This window comes from Bactrocera tryoni, chromosome 3 (assembly GCF_016617805.1).
Source record: "Bactrocera tryoni isolate S06 chromosome 3, CSIRO_BtryS06_freeze2, whole genome shotgun sequence".
In the NCBI taxonomy this organism is placed as follows: domain Eukaryota; kingdom Metazoa; phylum Arthropoda; class Insecta; order Diptera; family Tephritidae; genus Bactrocera; species Bactrocera tryoni.
In genome coordinates this window covers 12,144,840-12,170,484 of record NC_052501.1, presented here as the reverse complement: position 1 = coordinate 12,170,484, position 25,645 = coordinate 12,144,840, and the positions used below count along the sequence as shown (strand labels likewise).

At 34.2% G+C, this 25,645-nt stretch overlaps 1 protein-coding gene across 1 annotated transcript in view; it reads right to left on the bottom strand.

Annotated features, from left to right (window-relative positions):
- LOC120772288 overlaps nucleotides 1-25,413 on the bottom strand; it is a 150,819-nt gene extending 125,406 nt beyond the window's left edge. Inside the window, exon 1 of the mRNA XM_040100798.1 lies at nucleotides 23,687-25,413. Within this exon, the coding sequence (XP_039956732.1) occupies nucleotides 23,687-23,752 (66 nt within the window). The 5' untranslated portion in view covers nucleotides 23,753-25,413. The remainder of the gene's footprint in view (nucleotides 1-23,686) is intronic.
- Between the last annotated feature and the right edge of the window lie 232 nt (nucleotides 25,414-25,645).

Here is a 25,645-nt window from a genome sequence, read left to right as displayed (position 1 = left end):
TTTTTAAGTAATCTTTCTTTTGAAAAAGAAATATAGTCAACATGATTTTTGAATCAATGGACAACTGTGGAAATGTTTTCTTACTATTTGTTGGCAGCCCAGATTTTTGTTTCAGTTTTGTCAAGCATGATACTAATGATGAAAAATATTATTCATTATTTTTGACGCTTAAATTAGCTGCTTAACATCTTTATTCATTAATTTAGACTTATGTACAATTATTGCAAGCCCTAATTATTGAACTCGAGTTTTGCTAAGAAGCCTAGTAAATAAATATTTTGATCGATAATCGGAAGATTTAATTGAAAATGCGTACATCGTCACCTAAAATGCAAATAACGTAACATCACTTTTCATAAGTTTACAGGCGAAGAAAAACGGTATAGTAGAAAATACTCATATTGAAACAAAATTTGAGTTTTGGTCATGAAATGGTTATATATTGGTTATAAAATGGTTACATATTGGTTATAAAATGGTTATATATTTGTTATGTCTGACAGTGGAAGCTGAAAATTTTAAGCTAAAAAACTCCATTTCAATTTTTTTGATGATACGTTGTTTTGCATTTTGTGTGACGATATATATTTTTTCGAATAGTGAAAGGAGGATTTATTTGACATAATTTATTTTTCCATAAATTCTTAAAAATTTGAAAACTGGTCAACTCTTATTGAATTTCAACTAAGCTAATACAAAAGGTTATAAAAAATTTATACTCAAAATTTCATGAAAATACAAAAAAAAAACATACTAACTAAAATTATATAGCATTCCGAACAAATGAAAATCATCAACATGCTTTCAGATGAGCCGCGATAAGCTCAAAAAATGTTACTAGTCGTTTGCAGCTCCCAAGAGCTCAATAAGCCTCAATGAGCTTCTAAATGTATACATACGTAAGTATATACAATAACGTTTCATTTCATTTAACACACTGCAATGAAATTTCCCCACAATCTGCCATGCATCACATTCTCACATACATACATACGCGTACACCTGAACACACACTAACACCTACGTAAATCCAAGGAAATGACTTTGTACTATTTACCGAAATTTCTCATACCGATACACCTGTGTCACGCAACCGGCCGCAACCGGCAGTGAAATATTAAATCAAATCGCAATTAATGACATTGATGCACTGAAATTTCTTATGATTTTTTTTATTTTCGTAATTCGTACAAAAATAGATTTAAGGCAACAACAAAAACATATGAAATATAAATAAAATGTAAAGCGTTCACAGATGGGACAACAATAATAGGCAGCAACAACAACAACGAAATGTAGGCAAATCAGCCATGGTGGAGGTGAAAGACGAGGAAGCAGCAAATCCGCTGAAAAAATCAACTAAGAAGTGTTGAAAAAATAAATTAACACGCGTAATCATTTCGTAATCACACGCACCGAACGAAATGATACAGACGAACGGATAATAAACGAAAATCAAGCGCAATAAAGCAGGCACCAAAAACACATACACATACGCACACATGCAGCGGCAAATGAAACACCTTGTTAGTGCGGCAAAAGAGTACGAGACCATACGTGCGCAAATATGTATGTATATGTGTGGTACGCATGTGTAGTTATGTATTTTCAATCGCTCAGCCGCACATTTCATTGAGCTTATTAACTGTGTGAAAGATTAAATGAATTGTGGATATGCCATGCTGCTGCACGTACCTACAAATATGCCTACGAACACATGTACCGAAGGCATTTGTGTCTTTTGGGAATTAGAGGGGAAAGTGTGGTATATCGAAAACATGATTTAATGAACGAAAACATTTAATGACATTGTTAAATGATGACAAACGCAGCGGCGACACTAGCAGCAAACACCACGAAAATATATTTATAGGTGCACACACATATATCTATATACATATGTACAAACATGGGTATGGACATATGTATTTACACACTTTCCAACAGCCAGCGGATCTCGCTAAGACGTCTAAGCCCCCATAGGATTTGTTTGTTTTTCCAAATCATATTTCCCGCCAAGCACCTATCATAATTTCACAATTCACAAGAAAATAGAGGAAAAGCTGAAATGCTAAAATTTAGTTGGAAAATAAGAAAATCAATAAAATAAAATTTAGAAAAACAAAAACAACAACAAAAAATGTATACCAATCATATTGAGTGGCTGGCAAAATGAAAGCAACAAGTTTGACGAGAATTTATGGCATACTAAAATGACACAAAACACACGAACACATATATACATAGTACATACATATATGTATACTTACATATAATACTTATGGATTTGGTGTGTGGCAAGTATTTCTATTTATATACATAAATAGCAGCGACGATTTTGACTTATAATTAGGCGACGCCACCAAATGAAAGCAAGGTGGTCGGAATTAGAAAAGCGAGCAGAGAGATTTGCGGTAAGCATTGCACAAAACGAAATAAAGAAGATTTCGAGCTTGTTGTGAAATTTTTCTAATTAATTTAAATTAAGCGATTTTCCACCTTACACTTTTTTGTATATACATAGTAGATAAGTATTATCGATTGTGTCTTTAAAGCGCTTTCAAAACCCACCTATGCAGATATGCGAGCTTATGTCCAATGCGTGACTATAAATCTGCTGCACTTGCGTATGCCACGGATTGCTAATACAAATCGTATGCAACCAATACGCGAAAACATACACACATATGTGTTAGAAATCACACACTCAAGTGGATTAAAGTGCGATGGAAATCTATTTCGTGCTCGCAAATCCGCCGAGACGAAATTGCTTAAACGCAAGGTGCGCACAACGCGGTTGAATGGCCAGCGCAAGACGAAGGTTAATCCAAAGCACTGAGCAGAAATGAAATGCCAGCGCAATGTGGTTATAAAAAAGATATAAAAAATCGTCGCATGTCAGAATTTAGGTTAATCGATGTGTTATATAATGTGTCTCCCGAGCAGCGTTGCCAACATTGTATTAAAAAAAAAATATTTAAATTAATATTTGAGTTAATTTTTTTAAGCACTAAATACCGAATTGAAAAATAAAAACAAAACTTTAATCCCAAATACGGGATTAAACTATGAAAAAAATAATTTAACCCATACAACTGAATAAAAATTTATTTTTCATTTTTAAACCAAATACCGGATTGAAAAAAATCAATATCCAATTAATCTCCATATAATTACTGCCCGTAGCCCAATAGTTGCAAAGTAAGCAATAAGATTTTTTTTCTAAATATACACTTATATACAATCATTATACATTGGCACAAAAAGTATCCGGAAACTGTAATTAAATTTCCCAGGTAAATATTATTTAAAAAAAAATTATTTTGCTAAGCACTGGAAGAACCGTTGGTATAAGTGTATTACATCTGGTGAGTATTACCTTGAAGGCGACAAAATAAATATTGATGAATAAATTAAAATTTTGCGTTTCATTTACAATTTCCGAGCACTTTTTTGTCATAATATATTTATAAGATATCGTATAATTTAATGCGGATTATGCTTAATCCGCCGATAGAATGCAAAACAATAACGAGTTTGTAAGCAAACTCTTATGCGGTAATTGACTTATGACTTTATACATATTATATGTAAATCACATAAGGCACATTTTTACTGTTTCTATTAATGTTTCAAACGAAATAAAGCTCCACTGAGCCAGCTGATTAGGAATCGAAGTAGAGGGAAGGAGGTGCAAAATATCAACCGCATTCCCGCCGACCTAACGCTAAAATCATAGCGCATACCAGGGTGTTAGAGAAACAAAAAAACAGCGCTAACTTCGGTTGCACCACAGCCAGAATACTATATGATCGGTCAGTGTGTATGACAGCTATATACTACAGACGTCCTATATGGAAATATATTCATTCATATATTGAAGAGATGTTTAAGATAATATTTCCTATGAAATTTCGTTATATGTATATCTTGTGAAATAAAAAAATTTGCCACATAAGAACTTGATTCATCAATCAGTTTGTATGGTAGCCTCTATGCTTTAGTTGCCGAATAGAGGCGGTTCTGTCAAATGAGCAGCTTCTTTCTGGTTGAAAAATATACCTTTTGGCACCCGGAATTCTCTTTGGAGTTCGCGTATATACAGATAAACGAACATGGCTAAATAAACTTAGCTCGCTGATCATTTACATACATACATATACATTTTATAAGGTCTTCGAAGCTTCCTTAAGAGTGTTACAAGCTTCGAGGTAAACTTTATATATCCTGTTCAGGGTATAAAAAATATGAAAGGAAGTATTAAAATCAGGCTCAGCAACAAAAGTTACTTAGTAAAATGTTAGAAATTCTCTTTTCACTAATTTCATTTTCAATTTCATTTCATTAACTTTCTATGTGGACTAGATTCTAAACAACACACATTATTGTTGCATAATTTTTTAAATATTAAAGAGCACATATTACCTCTGAGCAATAAACAATGTTTTTTTCTTCTAATTCTAATATTTTTAATACTTCCAAAGCTTAATCTTTCAAAAGTAAGATTTCGAGATGAATTTCAAAAATTATAATTACTACGAGATATGTGTATAATATTATGGCGATACGATAAAACCAGATAATATCTCGTTCAAAACTTATACTTTTTGTTTTTGATTTATAGTACCTGAGAAACACCTAAAATTCATGCACCCAGACCAGAATAATCCCTTAACAAATAAGAAAAAATATCATACACTCTTTGATCCTTTGTTATTTAAAAAAGCAGATATTATTCAACTAACAAATATCCCCAAACTTAATCTGTTTGATTTTTTTCTGCTAATAACTTATAAGTCAAGGTTTTCAACAACATCCCAGCGGCTCTTGTGGAATTTAAGGAATATGTGAACTAGAAAATGCAGAAATTTTCAACACATCTGTGAGAATTCAAGAGATATGATTCTGATTTTAAAATATTAAAATCTTAAATTATTGGTAAATGAAATAAAAAATACAAACCAAAGAGCAAGCTCAAAAATTATTTGTAGATATTAATTGGAATTGGATTGCATACATAATAAAATGCTTAAAATATTTATCTGCTAATTAAATAAAATATAATTGCTGGATCGCTAAGCGCTTAGCGGAAACAGTATTTAATCAAATTATTTTGATTACAGAATTCCAGGAATGATATTTATAAACAGCCATGAACCAATATTCTATTTTGTGTGTTTTTAATTTTACAAGCACACTTAATCATGGCATATTATCGTCATTTTTTTTATAAATGTGACGACATTGTAAACAACTAGAACTTAACAAGGAATAAGGAAGCGCAAAGTGCGGGTGCAAACGAACATTTTATACTCTTACAACTTGCAAGAACCAAAGGCAAGGAAATGCCTTAAGATGTAAAATGTCAACCATAGTATCAGAATCTAGGCAGTTATATCAATTAACTGTTATCATGCCACATTCTAAAAAAACTCAAAATACTCATTGTCATTGAGATAACTTAAATATTGGCCAATATATGCAGTGTAAAGTCAACTGGAAGTTCGCAAATCTTTACATTATTCAGGGAAGTATTGACCCAAGGGAACTCATTTTTGATACATTAAATTTGATGGAGTCCACATATTCGGTACCTAGGGGCTTGAACAGTTTTGGTTGGATTTGGGTAGTTTTTGGTCATGAGGTAGCATACTTTAATGGAATTATACGCAAGTGCAAAATTTTATCCCGTTATATTAGTGGCTTCTGGATTTGTGTACTAGAAAGGCATGGTTGTTTATTCGAAATCGGTCGCTCGGGTCCCAAGATATGTGATTTCACCAAAAATTGGACGATGTTACGCTCATCGTTCACGTAGCAGTGGTCCGATTACGCTCATCTACAACTTGTAACTTTTTTAGCAAGAAACGCGCAAACCAAGTTTCATTAAGATATCTCAATTTTTACTCAGGTTACAGCTTGCCCGCATAGACGGACATTCGGACAGACGGAAGATCGCCCGTATTCCAACTCGTCTCTTTATCCTGATCATTTTCATATACATAACCCTATATCTATCTCGTTTAGTCTTAGGTGATACATACAACCGTTATGTGAAAAAAACTTTTATACACTGTAGTGACATGTTGCACGAGTATAAAAATAAAAATGTTATAGTATTAAGGTCAAGATTAGCGGCCTACGTTAAAGGTTTTACAAAAAATTTGGTTTTCAACAACCGTACCATTTATTGCAAGTCATAATTATTTATCAATTAAAATCACAGACGCTTCTAATCTTATCTATTTATTAGGCAGTTACAACAACCCTGTGGATCTATTGGGCGAAATTTTTATTAATAAAGCATAAACATTCATGAGTATTCTTCACGTGATTATCTCTATCTGCGGCTCTATTTGTGATAAAGGAATTGAAAACAAGAATATATTTGTGCATGAAAATAAATTTCCGCCGATGACGTATATAATCAGATATATGTATATGTAGATATGTATGTATTCAAATTGCTGCCCGTCGAGTCAATTCAAAAGCCTTCGACAAATTATGTTATAGATATACTATTAAATTTATAAGACTCTGCGGATAGCCTCGTATGCTATAAAAATCATAAAAATTACAGATTCCTATACATATGTATGTACATACATGTGTATATGTATATATAAATATATATTTTTATATGTGGTCTACAAGCCTATGCTCATCCACTGTCTGTCTGCTTATTGTCTTCATATTTTCTTCTTATTGCAGTCGCCGCATTTCCCGCACTCAACTAGCTTCGTATCGAATCGAATTGGGTCCGTTTAAATTCCAGTAGCCTAATGCGCATGCATTAAGTGTCAAAACTTGTGCGGCGCGCTTAATATGTATGAATGCATGTTTGTATGGAAATAACTATAAAGGCATAATAAAAAGGGTTTGGAGTTATGCACCCAGTAGAGAAAAAGGCGTAGTCGTTTGAGCGGTTAGTATGCTAGTATGAGTGGTTCGACCATTAGCTTTATATTTGGTAGTCGAAAAAGTGTTTTCGTATTTTGTCAACAGATGTTGCAGTCGTATATCTCCAGTGCTACAAATATCATACCATATACTGTTGGAAAGGTGTAATTTTAAGCTTCATTTAATCGAAAATAAAATTAAATTCGGTGAAGTTGAAAAAAGTTACAGCTGTTAAAAATAATTGAAAATAATGAAGAAACTTGCTATATTTTGAAATTTTTGTATAAAAAAGGAAAGAATGTTCGTGTAGCACACGCTTCCGTTCTAAAATTTTCGAAATTTCAATTTACACTGACGAAAGTTTTACCTTGAAGGAATAATGTCTTTAGCGGAAAAAATTCAAAAAGTGGTCTACCAAAATAGTAGATATTTGTTTATGTACTATTTATTATTACAAATACTATAAAAATTGAGAGTTGAAATTTTATTAGAAATACGAATATACTTTTTCGACTACCCAATATATATACATTCCTGATCCGCGTGCCTCTCTTACATGTCACAAATTTAGTTAAGATTTTTTGCTTCGACTAAATTTTTACGATATGGTTTTATTCACTTATTTGCCATCTATTCACCATCTTCGCTATTTGATCTTCCATAATTTGAAAATTTACGCCTTTATGTCTCAAATTGCTTAACACCTTCTAAACTTTTATACTCAGTGCCATTTGTACCTAATTCGTTCACAGATTTATTATTTAGTATCTATGGTACACATGAAGCTATCCGCTTATTTGTATTTTCCATTCACAATTTAGACGTTCTTATGCGGCTTTATTTATCTCAGCGTGCCTTTATTATTCTCGTTGTTGTTTTTGCTTTCTTACATCTTTTAATATTCATACTCGTTTGTTTTCTGCTTAGTATTTTCCATTCACCTCATACACCCGTTTGTTGGTATTTCATACTTAATTTCTCTGTTGTTGTTGTTATTGTTGCAGTTTAAGCTTAAACACCTTCCACACCTCTCACCGCCAGCGGTTTTTTACGCTTAAACTCAGCTTAAATCTGCATTCCACCTCTGCTACAGTTCATAAGCAACTCATTGTTATTGTTGTTGTTGTTTGAGAATTTGTTTTTATTGTGATTATTGTTTGAATGAATGTGGTTAAAGCTTATTAATTATTCAAATCCGCTGAGATTATAATAATTTATAACGATAAGTTGTCTCGTTCATTTATGGCAAGCGTTAATACACTAAATCGGTCATATGCTTGCATAATGTATATTACACATATATGGAAAGAGTATACCCGGTTGGAAAAATTTACTTCTGAGTACCTGGTGGAATATGTCAACGCGATCCTTACAGTTATACGCCTGTCTTCGAAACTGTTTGACAGAACAGGTTCTAATTTTCGAAAAATATTCTATATGTTCATTCGAAATATCCAAAACCGATTTTTGAGAATAAAACAAAAATATAACCTCTCAAGAAACAAAATTTTGAATTTTTTTTAAACTAAGAGATTAATGTGAATATATAAAGAAGTCTTTAATAAACATATTTTTTTTTCTTTTTTGAAGTTCTTATATGTTCCCTAAGAGATCTAGTATAACATTACGGGATATTGTTCCAAGCTGATGACATACCATTATGTGGCTTAGTTTTTAAGTCAATATAATCAGATTTGAATATTAAATTTCCAGAATTTTGGTTGTATATTCAAAACAATATATTCTAAAAAAGACCTCTTTGGGTACTGGACCAAACCAAATTCTTTCTAAAGGAATGAGTCGTAGTATGTTTTCGCGAATACCAAAATCAAGCATTTTACGAGTAGTTACGGAAAAAGTAAAAATATGGCCACCATTCAAGTTTTCCTTTTATTGCAAAGTATACGATAACGAAAATTTCAAAATTTTTTTTTTTAAATGTTTCAATTTCGGAGTTCAACTTATTTGTTGGACTTATGACTCAATCTCTCGAAGACATTAGTTTTATCCAGTATTGCTTTAGTAATAAGAAAATATATTGCGAAAAAACTCGTATATCCTGTATACTGCACAATAGCCACCTTCAGCCACCCATCATTGGCATCATTCCTACCGGGTTACCTCGCGGCTACAACCTTAATACCGCAGCGCTTAGAAAACGAAGCAAAAGTTTATTAGCACATTTGCGGATTTGCAACTAATGCTAATCTCTAAGCATAAATATGCATTAAAGGCTTATTGAATGTCAAGATTTTCCAAAGCATTATAAAGTGGGTACGAAAAATTAAATGAATAACAAATCGCACGACAGCTACAAAAACAACCGTACCTGTAATAAACGCGCATGAGTCAAGATTTAAAAATAAGCAACGTGTCCCCATTCCAGTATTAGATAATATAGTACGTGGCAAAGCAATACTTTCGCAAATTGCTCGATTTCTTCGCGCGAAAAGAACATTCATCGTTCGCTGGTTAACAGTTAACAATACAGATAGCCTTAAAAACTATTTATTGTACGCGAAAAACGTTTTAACTTAATTGCTTACACCCAAATGGCATTTTTTCCAACGCCAGCTAAGAGAATCTAGTGTAGTTGTTGTTGCGAAAAGTGGGTTAAGATATGAGTGAGTTCTTACATGTAGCACATACGTACTGATGTATGGTATACATATTGTATAATACCGATGTGTCAGCACATGGTGCTACACGCTGATAATATGTAACATTAACTTCAAAAGTACCGCTTTCTGCGATTTTTGGTGTTTAAACTTATCAGCTGATGAAGTTGTTAATGTCAGACGTTGTCTGTGGTAATTAAAACGGTGTTATTGTTATTTTTGCAGAAAATTGAAGGATGATTATTTCGAATGAAAATATGAATAAAATTGCATGCTGTTAATAACTTTTCGATACTTTGGTATTGGTATATGGCATTGCTGTTGGATTAGTTATATGGCTGATCAACTAGGGATTAAATATTATCTTTACGGGATTAAAAGCGCTTCGGGTAGTCTAGTTGTTCCTAAGTGATTCTATTATAAGGAGGTGCAGGTTTTCTATGATCTCCAGGAACATGGCTATTCGCCAGAGTTCATTATGGCGACGGCTAGCAAATAGCTTGTTCTAAATTATCTAAGACTATTTATTAAACAGTTTCCCAGCAATAAAGTTTTAAACATTTCTGGTAATAAAAAAATCTTGAATGCTACTCACTCTCCTTACTTGGAATTTGAGGTTAGCAAACTTTTAGAAATAAAACACAGTCGTAAGGTAGCAGTAGTCATAATAACTATTTTTTTTTTAATTTAATTAGGAAACAAGGCAAAGAAATCGAAAATTTAGGATATCCGACCAATCTTTTTAATTACCTTTTCAAAGCAGGCTTCGACAAGATGCATAGTATAAATATATTCGGTAGTTTCCGTTGTTCTGCGAAACAACAAAGCGGCGGGGACCGATGCGCCTAACAGTGTGGCCTTTAGGCCTGGAAAAACTAAAAACTGATCAAATATTTGCCATTTGCCAAATCTAAGGCAAGATCCGAAGAAAGAGCATCGACACACACCACCAGTTCGTCGCCTGACGTTGAGCAATACCAAAAGCTCCGTCAAGATCGGGAAGGACCTCTCCAAGCCGTTCGATACCAAACGAGGTTTCGGAAAAGGCGACCACCTATCGTGCGACTTTCAATCTACCATCACTTTACTTCTTTAAGAAGAAGTATAAGAATGTACAGTTACGGACGTAAGCCGATGATATTGACATCATTGGCCTCAACAACCGCCGTTAGTTCTGCTTTTTCCAGAATGGATAAGGAAGCAAAGCATATGGGTCTGGTAGTGAACAAGAGCAAGACAAAAAGACAGTCGTCGCACTGCCGCCTTGGCTTCCACGTCACTGTTGACAGTCATAACTTCGAACTCGTAGATAATTTCATTGATCTTGGAACCAGTATTAACACAAACAACAATTTCAAGTTCGAAATCAAACGCAGAATAACTCTTGCCGACAGGTTCTACTTCGCACTGAGTAGGCAACTGAGAAGTAAAGTCCTCTCTCGATGAACAAAGACCAAACGCTATAAGTCACTCATTATTCCCGTCCTACTATATGGTGCGGAAGCCGTTCAGCTCTGAAAGTATTCGACGAAATGTCCACCGGGAAAAGCAGAGGAAGACCTCAACTCCGTTGGAGAGATGAGGTGAAGAAGGACTAGACTACAATTGGTATCTCGAATTAGAAGAAGAAATTTTCGAACATCGCCGTGATGTGTTTGTTTTTTAAGTTTTTGTTGTTGAGTTGAACAATATAGCTATAGTTTTAAAAATAGGAACCATGTTATGGCTAAATGTTATCTAGAGAGAAGCTTGGTTGTAAAATAAATTCTGTTTAGAAAGGTTGTAGGAACGATGGAGGTCATGGTAGTAGAAAACGAAACGAAAAGTGGACTCCTGTATCATGTGTTGACGCTTATGGAAAATTTTCAGCATCCAGCCCTAAGTACTTGAGATTGCAGAAGTTATTCTCCACATAGACTTACAAAAATTTCAATACTACCAACATATCTATATTTAATATTTTAATATTCTATTACATCTCTCTGATATTCGACTACCACGCTCCTTGGTTTTGACAACTATAAAGTATGTTAAATATTCCCTGAACAACAACAACCTGTTATTGGTAAAAATGAATCATGTCTGGTAAAAATCATCACAGCGCGTTGGCACCTGTCCTCGACTTTGATGTACGGTGCTAAGCCGTATTTATGATAGATATATGTACATATATCTAAGAACTACGTGAGCAATACAACACCAAATAGACGCCATAAAATGCCAAAAACAAAATAAACACATAATTGTATGTATGTATGAATGTGAAAAAGTGCGATATTCACGCAGCAATCAAATGATTTCGGCCGAAATATTTGGCAAATTAAACCCTTTTACCACTTTGCTGCACCAGCCACGAACTCAGCGAATCGTTGGAAAAACAAAGCAGCCAATGACAACGACAACAAGCACAACAACGCACACCGAAACCGAAATCGAATGTTACAACAAACAAAAAGCCGCAAAGAAATCATCAAAAATCAACAGATTAAGCGTAAAAATTTATGAGCTGCTTAAACGCTTCATATCAGTTACCATTTGTATACACTTATTAGGCCAACGTATTGTTCGTCAGTACACACGCACACGCACTCATACATACGTGTATATGTGCTTGTGGCTTTTTGTGATTGAATGTGTGCAACAGGCGTGTGGTGCGGTGTTATAAGGCACGCCGCTTTATCTGCCTTCGTACATACACATACATACAGTGATGTGTACATATGTATGTATGTATATGCGAAAGTATGTTTGCTTGTGCATGTAGGCTAACATGTGTATCTGTCAATCCGCTATTGAGGCGTACAAAACGGCTGAAAGCTTCGAAACCAAATACTAGTATCGGAAAAAAAGAGTAAAGCAGTCAAACTATAAACGCCAATATTATCGCGACAATAAAATTAAATGCTTTATAATTAACAAAAATACAAAAAGTGATTTGTGGGGTTGTGGCACTTTACTACAAACCAAACAGAAAAAAAACATTGTCACCTAATAAGTAGGTATTTATGGTTTATTGTTTTTTTTTTCAGATTTCTGAAAATAAATATTTTATTTTAGTGAGGGTGCTTATACTTGTACATAAATGTGTGTATATATGTGTGTGTGTGCTTAAAGCTACGATAATTACTCACCTATATTTTTTAGCATTTTTCGGCTTTCACTCAACGCTGTAGATATTTATTATCTTAATCTCTACGCCTAGCACAATAACAAAAACCAACGATATAACTGTTATGTTCTTACTTTTCTTTCAATTTTTAGCGTAGATTACTGGCAAGTAAAGTTTGTACGCAGTTTTATTACCAACTGTCAATGAAGGATTAAAAGAGTTTTTATTTGTGATGGGATTTGCGCAGAGAGATAGGCCGCTGGTGATAAATATGTATGTGCTAATACACATGCGACACATTGGGAGACGGTCATGTGGCGTGCAAAAGCAGATATGGTGATAGCGCGCCACTAAGTTGGAGTTAAATTGTAGGGTTGACAACGCAACCGCATAGTTTAGCCGTGTGTATGTGTATGTGTGTGTGTTTTTTGTAGTCTACTAGGTATTATCAGCACGTCAACGCATTTTATAGTATGTATTTGCTAACTACTGATTTCCTGATTTGAAGACCATTTGAAGAGCGAAAATTTCTGCGGCATAATCAATCGCGCAAGTAAGTGCAAGATATATATTACTTATGTGGCTTATATCAAGTAACAACAACAACAACAGCAACCAATGCTACCGCACATTGTATGACAATGACATCACTATAAAGCTTAATGCGGCGATTTATTTATTATATAGATTTACCCTTTTTCATAATTTTTCAATAAGCTCGCCATAAGCCGGCACAAACACGCAGACATACAGAGACATAGCCGTAGGCATTTACAAATGCAAAGGCATGCCAGTAGGCAGATGCATGTGTGTGTGTATGTATGTATGTGTGTCATACATGTGGTATACGCAACCCCTGTCGTTCGGTGTTTGGAGCGCGATAAAATGCGTAAATCCCCACATACAAAATTAATTTATTAAAACCCGAAGAAGCTAACACTTTGGTGAAACTGATTTATAAATACATACATTTACCCAACTGTACATATATATTTGAACATACATACTTGTTCACATATTTGTGCTGTGTAACAAAGACGTGGCTGAGTTGGTTTTCTTGTTATTACTTAGTGCATATGTATGTGTAGGTGTTTTGCATTGCTCGGCGTTGCACGTTTCTCGTCGCTTAATGCATATAATCCTTTTTCTTCAAACTTAAATTTATCACTATACTGTTTTTTCTCGGATATACATGTGTATATATTTTTGATTTCATGGAATATATGTCCAATAACATTCAAAGCCTATTAGCAAAATATATTTTATAAGTTTTTGAAATATTTTTACAACATAATCTCTAACGGGTGCATCAGTACTAAGGGGCATACCTGGTATGAATTTAAAAAAAATATATTTTTTTCATATTACCCGGAGAATGGATTCATGTGTAGAAGTTCAAGCACGTAAAACATGCCACCAATGAAAGAGAAACAACAGTTTCGGACGAAAGACCCTCCCTTTTGATGACGACCATGCCATTAAAAATTACCATTTAAGGGCATGCATCTGGAATGACCGGTCCCATAATTTGGAAAGTGCCGCTGCACAGCTGATTGATGTCCTCGTAAGTGTAAATTCTGACACCTTTGCCGTCGAAGAAGTGCGATGGACGGGACCAGGACTAAAACAACTAAGTTATTGTGCCATTTGCTTCAGTGCCCATATAAAGGAGCGCAAATCTGTTGTAGAATTCGAGGTGGGAGAAAGTCTTCGTCGCCGAGCCCTGGCATTCCCCCCGTTGGATGAACGTCTAGAAAAATTCAACAAGCTCATGTTGTGATAGACATAAGACACGTCTCGCGTGTTTTAGACGTGTGTACGCTCCGAGGTCTTAACATTGACTCGCACCACTATCTTGTTGCAGCCAATATACGCACCCGCCTCCGTGCAGCAAAATACGCACATCAACAAACACAAAGAACGGTATTAGTTGATCGAAAGCATGCCCAAAGATTAGAATTTAAGTGTGCTCTGCTCAATCCAGAAAATGGGGAAACTCCAAAATCTGCGCCAACTACTGTGGGATAAGTCTCCTCAACATCGCTGTATCGAGCGTACTGTGTGAAATATTAAAGCCAACCGTCAACAAACTGATTGAACCTTAAAAGTGTGGCTTTAGGCCTGGAAAATCAACAACCGACCAGATATTCACCATAGGCCAAATATTGGAAAAGATCCGTGAAAAAAGGATCGACACACACTACCTCTTCGTCGATTTCAAAGCTGCTTTTTACAGCACGAAAATGATCTGCCCTTATGCCGCTATGTTTGAATTTCGTATCCCCACAAAACTAATATGGCTGTTGAAACTGGTATTAAGCATTAATAAAAGCTCCGGCCGGTTCGGGAAGGACCTCTCCGAGCCGTTCGCTAACAAACGAGGTTACAAGCAAAGGCGATTTCCTATCGTGCAACTTCTTCAATCTACACCAGGGGAAAATAGTTTTTCTATAAGAATGTACAGCTGCTGGCGTACGCTGATGATATTGATATCATTTGCAAAGAAAATGGATGTGGTAGTTAACGAGGGCAAGGCGAAATATCTTCTAAACATATAGTCGCCGAACTCGCGACTTGGGCCCCACGTCACTGTTTACAGTCATAACTTTGAAGTCGTAGATAATTTCATCTATTTTGACCCCAGTATTAAAACCAATAAATAATAGTTCGAAACATACCAGTGAATCAGTTATCATATCATTTCAGGTCATAATCTCAATAATAAATCGCCTATTCATCTATGGACACATAGAGAAAAGAACTTTGGCAAGCTTAAACACAAATACCGTTTAAAAGATACCTGGCTATCATCGATTAATGCTGCCACATTAAAATATCTTTTCTAGAGAAATATTATTTAATATAATTCTAAGGACTTTCTTCGGTAAGTGTACCATATATAATTGCGTAGATTAGTTCCGTCAGCTTTAGGAATGCAATCAATGGTAATGCCTGCCCACAAATTTCGAAGCAGCCATTTAATTGATTGTGCTATTAATTTTCACATATGTTATAGAGTAATTGCCTTTAAAGGTCTTAAAATCACAAATCGTTTTCACAAAAAATTAATAACGGCGACTAAGCAAAATTAAATATTAAGCTGGGAGTTTTTTAGAAAGTAAAAGCGGTCAGTGACATTTTTTTCGATAATATTTAATTGATGGCGTACTGAACACAGAACCCATTTTTCTACCAAATTTGGATTATTAAAAATAAAAACTTAGGATTAAAAACTAATCAGTTTGAATTCCTTACAAGCAAAATGTATAAACTTCATTGTATTTCGATAAACTCTTACTTAATTAAATGTATCACTCATAATGAATTTAATAAATGTAATCAACTTAATCTTCTCAATTATTTATTGAATGGCTTAATGGCAAATAATTAATTAACTTAATCACATTTATCAACCACAATATTATGCACGTTTGTTCTATTATGGACCACGAGTAAGCTTTGCTTTAAGAATTTAAAATGCCAATGAGTGAATGCTCTAACACAATACTGGAAAAATGTTTTAGCTTAGAGGTTTTCTTAATTTTTTTGATATAAAAACAACTTGAAGCCAAATTCTTCGTATTTTGGTGGAATTTTATGGTGAACATGCTCTAGTGATTTCGGCTTGAATGGCGAAGGGCGTTTGAAGGTGATGAACTGGAAGCATTACTCGAGGAAGGGTACACAGAGAACCAACAAAATTTGATGTCATAAAAATTGAACCTATGAAATAATGAAATGCTTTTTAAGTCCCACAAAAGAACTCGTTTTTGCATCGGAGCGTTTCTAGTGATGAAAAATGGACTCACTATGACTGCCCCAAAGACCAAAAATCACACGTGAAGCCTCTCCAACTGGTTAAATCAATGGCCAAGCTCTTTATTTGGTGGGATCAGGAAGGAATGCAGTTTTATGACCTTCTAAAACCGGTTGAAGCCACTAATAGGGAACGCTATCGACAATAACTCATCAAACTGAAGATAGCAATTGCTGAAAAATGACCAAAATTAGTAACTAGATCCGAGATCCTAAAAATAAAAAGGATACAAATACCGAAAATTTGTCTTTTGGCAGACATTAAAAAACAAAGTATAAAAATTGTATAAAAATTTCAATAAAAATTTCGAAATCGAAAAAATTAATAAAAAAAAAATTGTCCAAGTCTTTAAGAAGTGTTTTTCAAAGACCCGTATATAATTTCATGAAGATGGTTGAGTAGTTCTTAAGAAATCTTGCCAACGGCCTTCCAAAACACAGATTCGAGTAAAACCCGTTTAAAGACGGCGCTCTTTGTCTAGCTAGCCTCGAACGCACAAATTCTCAAGGCTGTATCTCCGAAACAATTACTCGGATCAACTTGAAAATTTAGGGCAATATTCTAGAGGGGTTGTAGAATAAGACAGTAAGCAATATTTTTTGATTATTTGAAACTCGTAAACCCTTAAAGTGTTTGTTTTTTATAAGTTACAACCCGAACCAAAAACATTTCCTGTCTATAAGCAGTACATACCCTGTAGGAAAAATAAATTTGAGTTGAGTTTTGTTGTTTTTTTTAATAAGGTGCTGATTTTTTGTAATACATACATACATACATACATACATATTACGTATATATTTTTTTAATTTTTTTCATTCATAAAAATATATGTATACTTTTTTATATAAATACATAATATATAAATTCAGAAGAAACCTCTACTAGTTGGTATGATTAAATGTAATTTCTTATAAATTCTGATATTATTTACATTATGGTCACCCTGTAGCGATTTTTTACGATTTTCCAAAGTTTTCCTACAGGGTTCTTACGACTCTTATACTAAATTAGCCAGCTTATATGTATGTATACAACCGCAAATATATTTGTGTATACATAACATTATTTAGTAACATTGTTGAGCGATAAACCCGTAAAAAATGGACTAAAATAATGTTAAATCAGAATTAATCAAAAATATACACTTAAAGATAAAATAATTACACACTTGGGACATAATCAATTATATTGCGGTAAAAAAACAACAACAAACAACAGATGTATCACTAAGTGTTCAACAGGCAATACACACACACATGAGCATTAGACATTTGTGTATATATGTCCGTGTATGTGTGTGTGTGTTGGCGAGCGCTTATATTATGGGCATTTGCACGCGCAATCGCATGACTTACGATTAAAATTCAATTCGTTTTTATTTTTATCAGATATTTTTGGATTAACTGCGCTGCAAACTCAATGAAGTAGATTTGTATGTGCATTCGCGCTCATGTGTTGTGACGCTAAATTGTTGCCAGCTTGTGTAGGGGAGCTTTGTTTGGGCGTGTAACCCCTTGCGCTTTGCGCCATAGCGCTTACGCTTTATGCGCATTTGCTTAGTGGGTCAACAGGATTATCTTATCTGTGACGCGGTGTTGAGTGCGGCTAAATGGCCACATTGGCGGCGCGTCGCTCGCCGATAGCGGCATATGAAAAACGTACAGGGGGTAAAGCGGAAGAGGAGTTAGCAAACTAAAGCGTTAAATAAACGTGCAAATGTAGATATGTAAAAAAAATTTTCGTCGGCATATTTACAAATTATATGATGGTGCGTGTGTACGCTTGTATTTATGAGCGTTTTATTGTTTATGCCTGCAAAATGCCGCAGATGTGAGTTAAATAAGTACAGGCGCTTACTCATTACAGTAATTCACGGAACTAAAGTTGCTTTTTAGTCTAAATTTTTTCTGATTTTTAAAAAACCGCACGATGTTGGAATAAAAAATTATTAAATTTGACATTTCCAATTTGAAAATTATTTTTATACCCTAAACAGGGTTTATTAAGTTCGGCATGAAGTTGTGTAATACCCAGAAGGAATCGTCTGAGACCTTATAAATGAAAAATAAAAAGAAAAGTTTTTGAGATATCGTTCTGCAATTTCGCATAAGTTTCTCCAAAAAGCTGCTCCTTTGTCAAAACTGCCAATTTCGGACCATTATAGGATATAGTTCCTTTATAAACAGAGCTTAAGGGGTTACATGTGTTTACGTGTTTCAAAAATCGATTTTTTTTATTGTCTTATTGACCTCTAAAACACATCTAGAATATTTTTCTAAATTTTCAAGTTGATCCGAGTAATAATTTCGGAGATACAGCCTTAAGAACTTGAGCACTCGAGGCTAGCTAGGCTAAGTGCGCCGTTTTTAAACCCGTTTTACTCGAAACTGTGTTTTTGAAGTCGGTGGGCAAGATTTCCCGAAAACTATTCAACCGATCTTAATGAAATTTTGCGCAGGTGTTTAGAATATAATTCTTAAAGACCTGGAGGAAGAATTTTTCTTCGATTACAACTATTTGAAAAAAGTGTCACCATATTTTCACTGAAATTTTAATTTTTTTATAAAAATATCTGCCAAAAATTCATTTTTTTCTTTCGTCTAAGTTCTATGTTAAGGTTTTAACTAGTATACGTACTTTTTCACTTTAGATGATTGTGTAAGGAGTTAGCCTGCCAACGCGGGCGCATCTATTTTTCAAGGGGTCACCGGAAAGGCGTCGCAATGGCCGAGTTTAACATATTTTTCCCAAAAATTTGGGAATTTCTTTGTGTGTTTGTAACAATAAAAAATTCTAATAAATAATTTCCTTTTTGTATGAGAAAAAATGTTGTAAAAGGCTGTTTTTTTACAAGAGGACGCTCATATAACACCTAAAACTCAAGTCCTTGTTTGCGAAAATATCTTCATGAAATGTGGTGTGTATTATTTTTGAAGGCAAAGCTATAATCTCCAATTTGACCGTTCAAAGTCAAGAAAAAGATCTTTTCATACTCGCTTATGGCATAAGAAATGCTTCCGTGCTGCTATGGGTGGTTGAGTATACACATTTTTTTACACAATAATGATTACGAGAAGCCGAGAAAAGCTTAATTTAATGTATTTTCAAACATTTGAGCGGGGCAAAACTATTTTTTCCAAAATTTATAGAACTAATAATACACCCAGAAACTTAGCATTAGTTTTAAAATTTTTCTTTAAAATTATTTTCCTAAAAAATTTTTTTTAGTATAAATTTTATTACTTTTTATCACAATACCAACCTACATACGTCATATCAACCGATAGTCGCGCACTCAAACTGCTCGAGTTTTGCGGCCAACTGGCATTTATCTGCTAATTAGAATTTAATTAATACCATAAACAATTATCTGTTTTGAATACCGCTTAGGCATGGTAATGCAGCGAGAAGCAAAGTGACGATAATAAATTAATGAATTACTTATTTTCACATAAGAGCTGTTACTCATTAACAATGAATATTCGTATAAAAAGTATGAGCAACATAATTCAGTGCACATTACTATTATAATCCACTGTACCCATTGTTTGCTTTAATTATCCTAACATTTTTGCACTTTAGCAATGACCCGGAAGATAATTACTACTGATATCAGTAGTACATACTAATATTTATCGTACATATACATATGTACATTTATGTTTTTGTTTTTGTTGGCACATATTTTTTGACTCTGAACTGAGAACACTTAATTTTAGGTTTGATCTCTTTGTACACTATATAAAGCGGTCATGCGTTTCTGCTTCACCACACAATCTCAATCTTTGAATGAGTTCAACTGTATGAGTGCGTCGTTGAGACAACACACGCCAATTAACAGTTAATACTGAAACCACTATGCCTATTGTCACCCACACACGTCGCTTGCTTCTTACTCATTGCCAATGTTTGTCTTGGACAACTGAGTGCCTGATAAGGATTACCGTAATCTGCGCTAATAGTCGCATAACGGTACACGAAGCTATCTGGAACGAGCACACACACATATATACTATATGTATGTATATATATACTATACATACTATATACATATATACAACATAAAGCAATTACTTTCATTTTCACCTTTATTTGGTTGTTGGTGAGGCAGCGCTGAAACAAAGCGAAAAAACGCACACGCAAATAAAAACAACAACACATGGTTAATGTATCGTTTACTTAGATTTTGCCTTTGTTGGCGTTGCGTGAGCTGTAAATTGTTTTTGTTATTTTTATTTCAGCATGTGCTTGTGTGAGTGGTGTTTATACACCTGCACGTGCTTGCGTGCACAAGTGTGTATATTTGGGTTTAGGCTTGGTAAGTCAAAGATTTTGCTTTATTTGCAATGTTGACTTTGTAATGCATTCATATGCTTGTGAGTTTTTGTGAAAAAATTTGTTTAAATCTTTGAGGTTTGAAGATTGTGCACAAAGCACAGCTTTTTTGCTCAGGGCGTTAATTAATGGCTACGTGCGAATTAAGACAATTAATAGATGAAATTAACAACAACAATTATTACAAAATGACAAGAAAAGAAATTAAAAAAAATATTTTTCCTTTTATAATTTCTGAAATAATTCGCCGTCGGCATTTTCATTTTTGGAATAAGCTTAGCTAAAGTATAGCAAAAAATCATAAATAAATATTTTTTAGAATATATGTATGTATGTGCTGGGGATAAGTAACTATGAATCGCTAGCGCTCTCGTCTTCCACAGACTTACTGACTTTTGGACACATATCAGCGTAGGAGACATTCAGTCTGAAGTTATCTCTGTTATCTATACGAAAATTAGCATTGATGGAGAAGCATAGCGGCAAGAGTGTTTGTATGCACATATGTATGTACATATATGTATGTATGTATATCAATTTTGGCACTTCACTTCTTAAAGTATCGCAAGAATGCTTCTTACGCAACTAGATTTATATTGATAATTGTTTACTTCACAGATAAGCATTATGCACATCGTGAGGAAATATATGAACAAATATTTTCATGAAAATAGGATTAATTGAAATTTTAAATAATTACATACATATATTTAACTACATTAAGCAAAATTTATTGAAATTGTAATAATATTGGTAGTCGAAAAAGTCTTTTCGTATTTTCTCAATAGATGTCGCTGCAGTCCTATATCTCCAGTGCTACTAACCACATTGTGCCATACTATATAGTGTAGAAAAGGTGAGATTTCAAGCTTCATTTAACCCAAAAAATTAAATTCGGGGAAGTTGAAAAAAGTTTTGTATTATATAAAAAAAGGGAAAAATGCCTCGCAAGCCACCAATGAAATTTGTGAAGTTTACGCAGACGATGCTGTATCAGTTCGTGTAGCACAACAACGCTTCGCTCGTGCCGTTCTGGAAATTTCGAAATTTCGATTTACACTGATGAAATAATGTCTCTAGCGGAAAAATGGAAAAATGTGGTCTACCAATATGGTAGATAGTACATAGTTGGTTCATTAAAGCTCATTATAAATATAAAAAAGTGAAGTTTGATTAGAAATACGAAAATACTTTTTCGACTACCCAATATAACATACATAAATATTGGCAGCTAACGAAAATTAAAGGCTAATAATATATGTTTTAGTAGCAACCCAAGTATAGCCCATAGCAGCAGCATATTTGGAACATAATGGCTACTTGGTAAGGTTCTTGAAGCTCTTCTATGCTTGTTAAACAAATTTGAGTTAATTTAGTGTTGCAAATAATGCATTGAAAAACAATTGAAATACGAATACCGGTTAAAAAAATAACCCCAGAAACCTCATTAAAAATATACTTTTAATTTTTAAGCCCAAATGCCGGTTTGAAAGAAAAAAAATTGTTTTATATCAAATGAAATTTTAATTTTTAATCAAAACTTTTTAACCCGGGGTTAAGTCGTAATCCTATGCAGGTGTATTTAAAAATTTTATATACTAGACTACATATATATACTTGTATAAGTGATACTGATTTAATAAAAGCTACGATTCCCTCCTTTTGGTGTTGACCTGAGCGACTTAGAACAAACATTATACAATGTGACAAAATAGTCCGAGTCCGTTCGAATGACTTGGTGGATATTTTGGGTATGAAACGCGTTCTTGGGCGACTCGTCCCGATAATACTGATTTTTTTTTCAAAAAGAGTACCGTAAACAGGTCTCTTTGAACATGAGAACAGCCGATGAGACATGGGTTTATGAGTTTGACATGCAAACAATTCAGCAATCATCGTAATGTAACCCGTTTTCAAGCGAAAATTCGATGAAGCAACTGAAGGCCATCCCGAAAAGTGCTTATGAAAAATGTTTCGAGGACTGGAAAAATCGTGGGCATAGTGTATTACATCTGGTGGGGATTTCATTGAAGGCGAAAAAATAAAGATTGCTAAATAATTAAATATTTTGCGTTTTTTTACAATTTCCGGATACTTTTTTGTCACAAATATTTCTAGTACAATTCCACTTATAAGATTGTACTCAAACTTCTGAATAAATGAGAATACTAAGAAAAAATATGTTTTGAAAAAAAACCCAAATTTAAGCAAATTCAGTATCACAAAGAAGATTTAAACAATTTCCCTTTATAAGCTTATTATAAATTTATTTGTTCAATTCACAACCTGTCGTAAAGCATGGTAAAATCGTAAAATTATAAATTTTTACACTTGTTTTTTATAATTTTACGATTTTACGATGCTTTACGACAGGTTGTGAATTGCTCAATTATTGTTCTATATTCTATATGGCTACCCTATGTGCGAGAGTGGCTAAATATTTATTTGGAAGCCAAGATAAATCATAAAAAGGCTACCACATATTTCCCAGATTTATTTCCAAAATATTTACAATAATATTAAACATTAAAATCGTAAGAATAGCGAGCCGAGAGAGAAGAAATCGCCTTCTACATTAAATTTGCTCGCACTAAGTATTTTAGGCCACAATTGTGTATAGTTTTTAAGCTAACTTATAGTATTTCTAGTTATCATGTAACGAAATGAAAATACGCTAAATAATTACCAAATTAATCTGAGTTTGAGCCAGCTATTTAAAAATTGCCAAATTATGTCTGAATAAGCTAAATATAGTTTAGTTAAGTGAGACTAGCGCACTTAGATATTCAAACACTGATTTAAATAAATGGAAAATGGTTTTCTGGTAACAAGAATATTAATTTCTAATTTCTTTAAAAAACATATACCAAAAATACTGTTTATCTTCATTTTAGCCTCAAAACTCACCTGTGGTCCGGCATTGGCGGCCACCCAAGCCTCTGCAAATGTTTCCATAGCACTTTGGAAATCCATACTTAACAAATTCTCACTTCAATAGCGACGGCTTTCAACTTTTCTAACTTAAAGTGTTTTTTACGAAGGTTTATATATTATTTTTAATATTTTTTGTTTGAACACGGCACTTATTGAAACTGATTCCTTGATCAAAAGAATTTATTGTATTTTAGTGACACTATTGTTTGGCAAAAAGCTTCTTTAGCAACGCATTTCCGATCAAATATGTATATAATATTTAATTTTAAATTTTCTCCATTGCCAATTGGACACACACCACATGCACTAGTTACAACGCGCGATTATTGAAAATGAGTGCAATCACTGAAAAGTCATTGTCGCTTGACCATTGGCGATCGTGTTGAAGCATTAGAACGCTAGTTAGGAGCTATACGCCGTTATTACTTAATTTCTCAGCAAGTTCTATTATAACTATTGGAAATATGGTTGCGCGCTTGAGTGATTGTTGGCAGCGGCGTTGGCGCGGCATCATTAGCAGTTCATTGCTCAAGCTGTTAGCGATGGCAGACAGGATCTCCAAAGCGTATATATATTTCATATATGAGGGAGTGCGCTTGCAGTGAATTTGGCGTATGAGTTAATATTTGCTCAGATTTGCCTAGCGTTGGCAGCAACTTCTTGCAGGCGCGACGCGCATACAAAGTCCGTGGCAGAAGCGTAACTAACGCGCCTAACGAGTCAAAAGCAGTGATGCATTTGAAACTGTTGACCGGCTGTTGATAAAGTTAGATTTGTTGATTGCTGGATGCTTAATGACGTGCTTTCTTATTGGTTTTACCGGGCGCTGTTTTGTGAACGCATGTGGGAATTTCGCGGCATAGGCTTTGAGGTAGCTTTTAAATGCCGTGAGTTCACACAGTGGACTTTTTGCGAAGTTCAAATAACTTTTATTTTTATTTTTAATTTTCTATTGTTTGCACTTGCTCAGAAATGGCTTGTTGTAGGAACTAGAAAACGACTAGCATGCAGCGGAAAAGTTATTTTATTTTTTTGCAATATTTGATGACGTGTTATATTTAGTTTTTATATTATCCTCTGTAAATTCACTTCACTATCGTTAGTCGTTTTCGACTTTATTCGCTATGTTACGCGTTACGTTAATTCGCTATTTGCTTGGATTCACTATTCTGTCCGTCCGTTTATCGACACGCACGCTTCACACTTGATCGGGCGCCATTCAACGACTGACTGTCAACATGCAATGTCAATTGCCACAATGATAAGCTCAGCAGCGCCACTCCAGTGTCCCCACTGTCAGCACCTCCAGTAAGCACACCACCGCCAGCCCCCTTTTTCGACCGACGCTTAATTCGTATTGACGATTTATTTGTTTTGCTGTTATAATTGTTGTTGTTTTTGTTGTAATTGTTGTTATTAACACTGATTTCTAATGCCGCATCATATCATCCATACACTTCAATTTGTAGTATGATGTTCATATGCCACCATTGACGACACGCCGTCTCCGCCCCATCCCCTGTCCACAATCATTAATTGCATTCGATTGTGTGTAATAATTTTTCGTTCAATTTATTATTTATCTATTTCACATGTGTGTACTTGTGTATATGCGCGCATTAAACTTGCTGTTAATGTTCGATTTGTTCTATTGTTTTGTTTATTAGATTTATCAGTGGTTATATCGTAACAAAATCGAGCAACATAACATCCTTCTACACTGTCAGTTGCCGCACAACTGATTCGGTTTTGCGCTCTCAACAATTCACCTCAATTTACCTTTCAGCACACATTGTTTGGTTTGTGTGCGTGTGTGTGATGGCGCGCACTCGTGTGTGTGTGTCGTATTTGCTCTCTGAATTTTGTTGCATTTGTAGTGGTGTTCATGATGGCGCTCTCGAAATTTTGCCTTCCTCTGTAGTGGTATGCGCT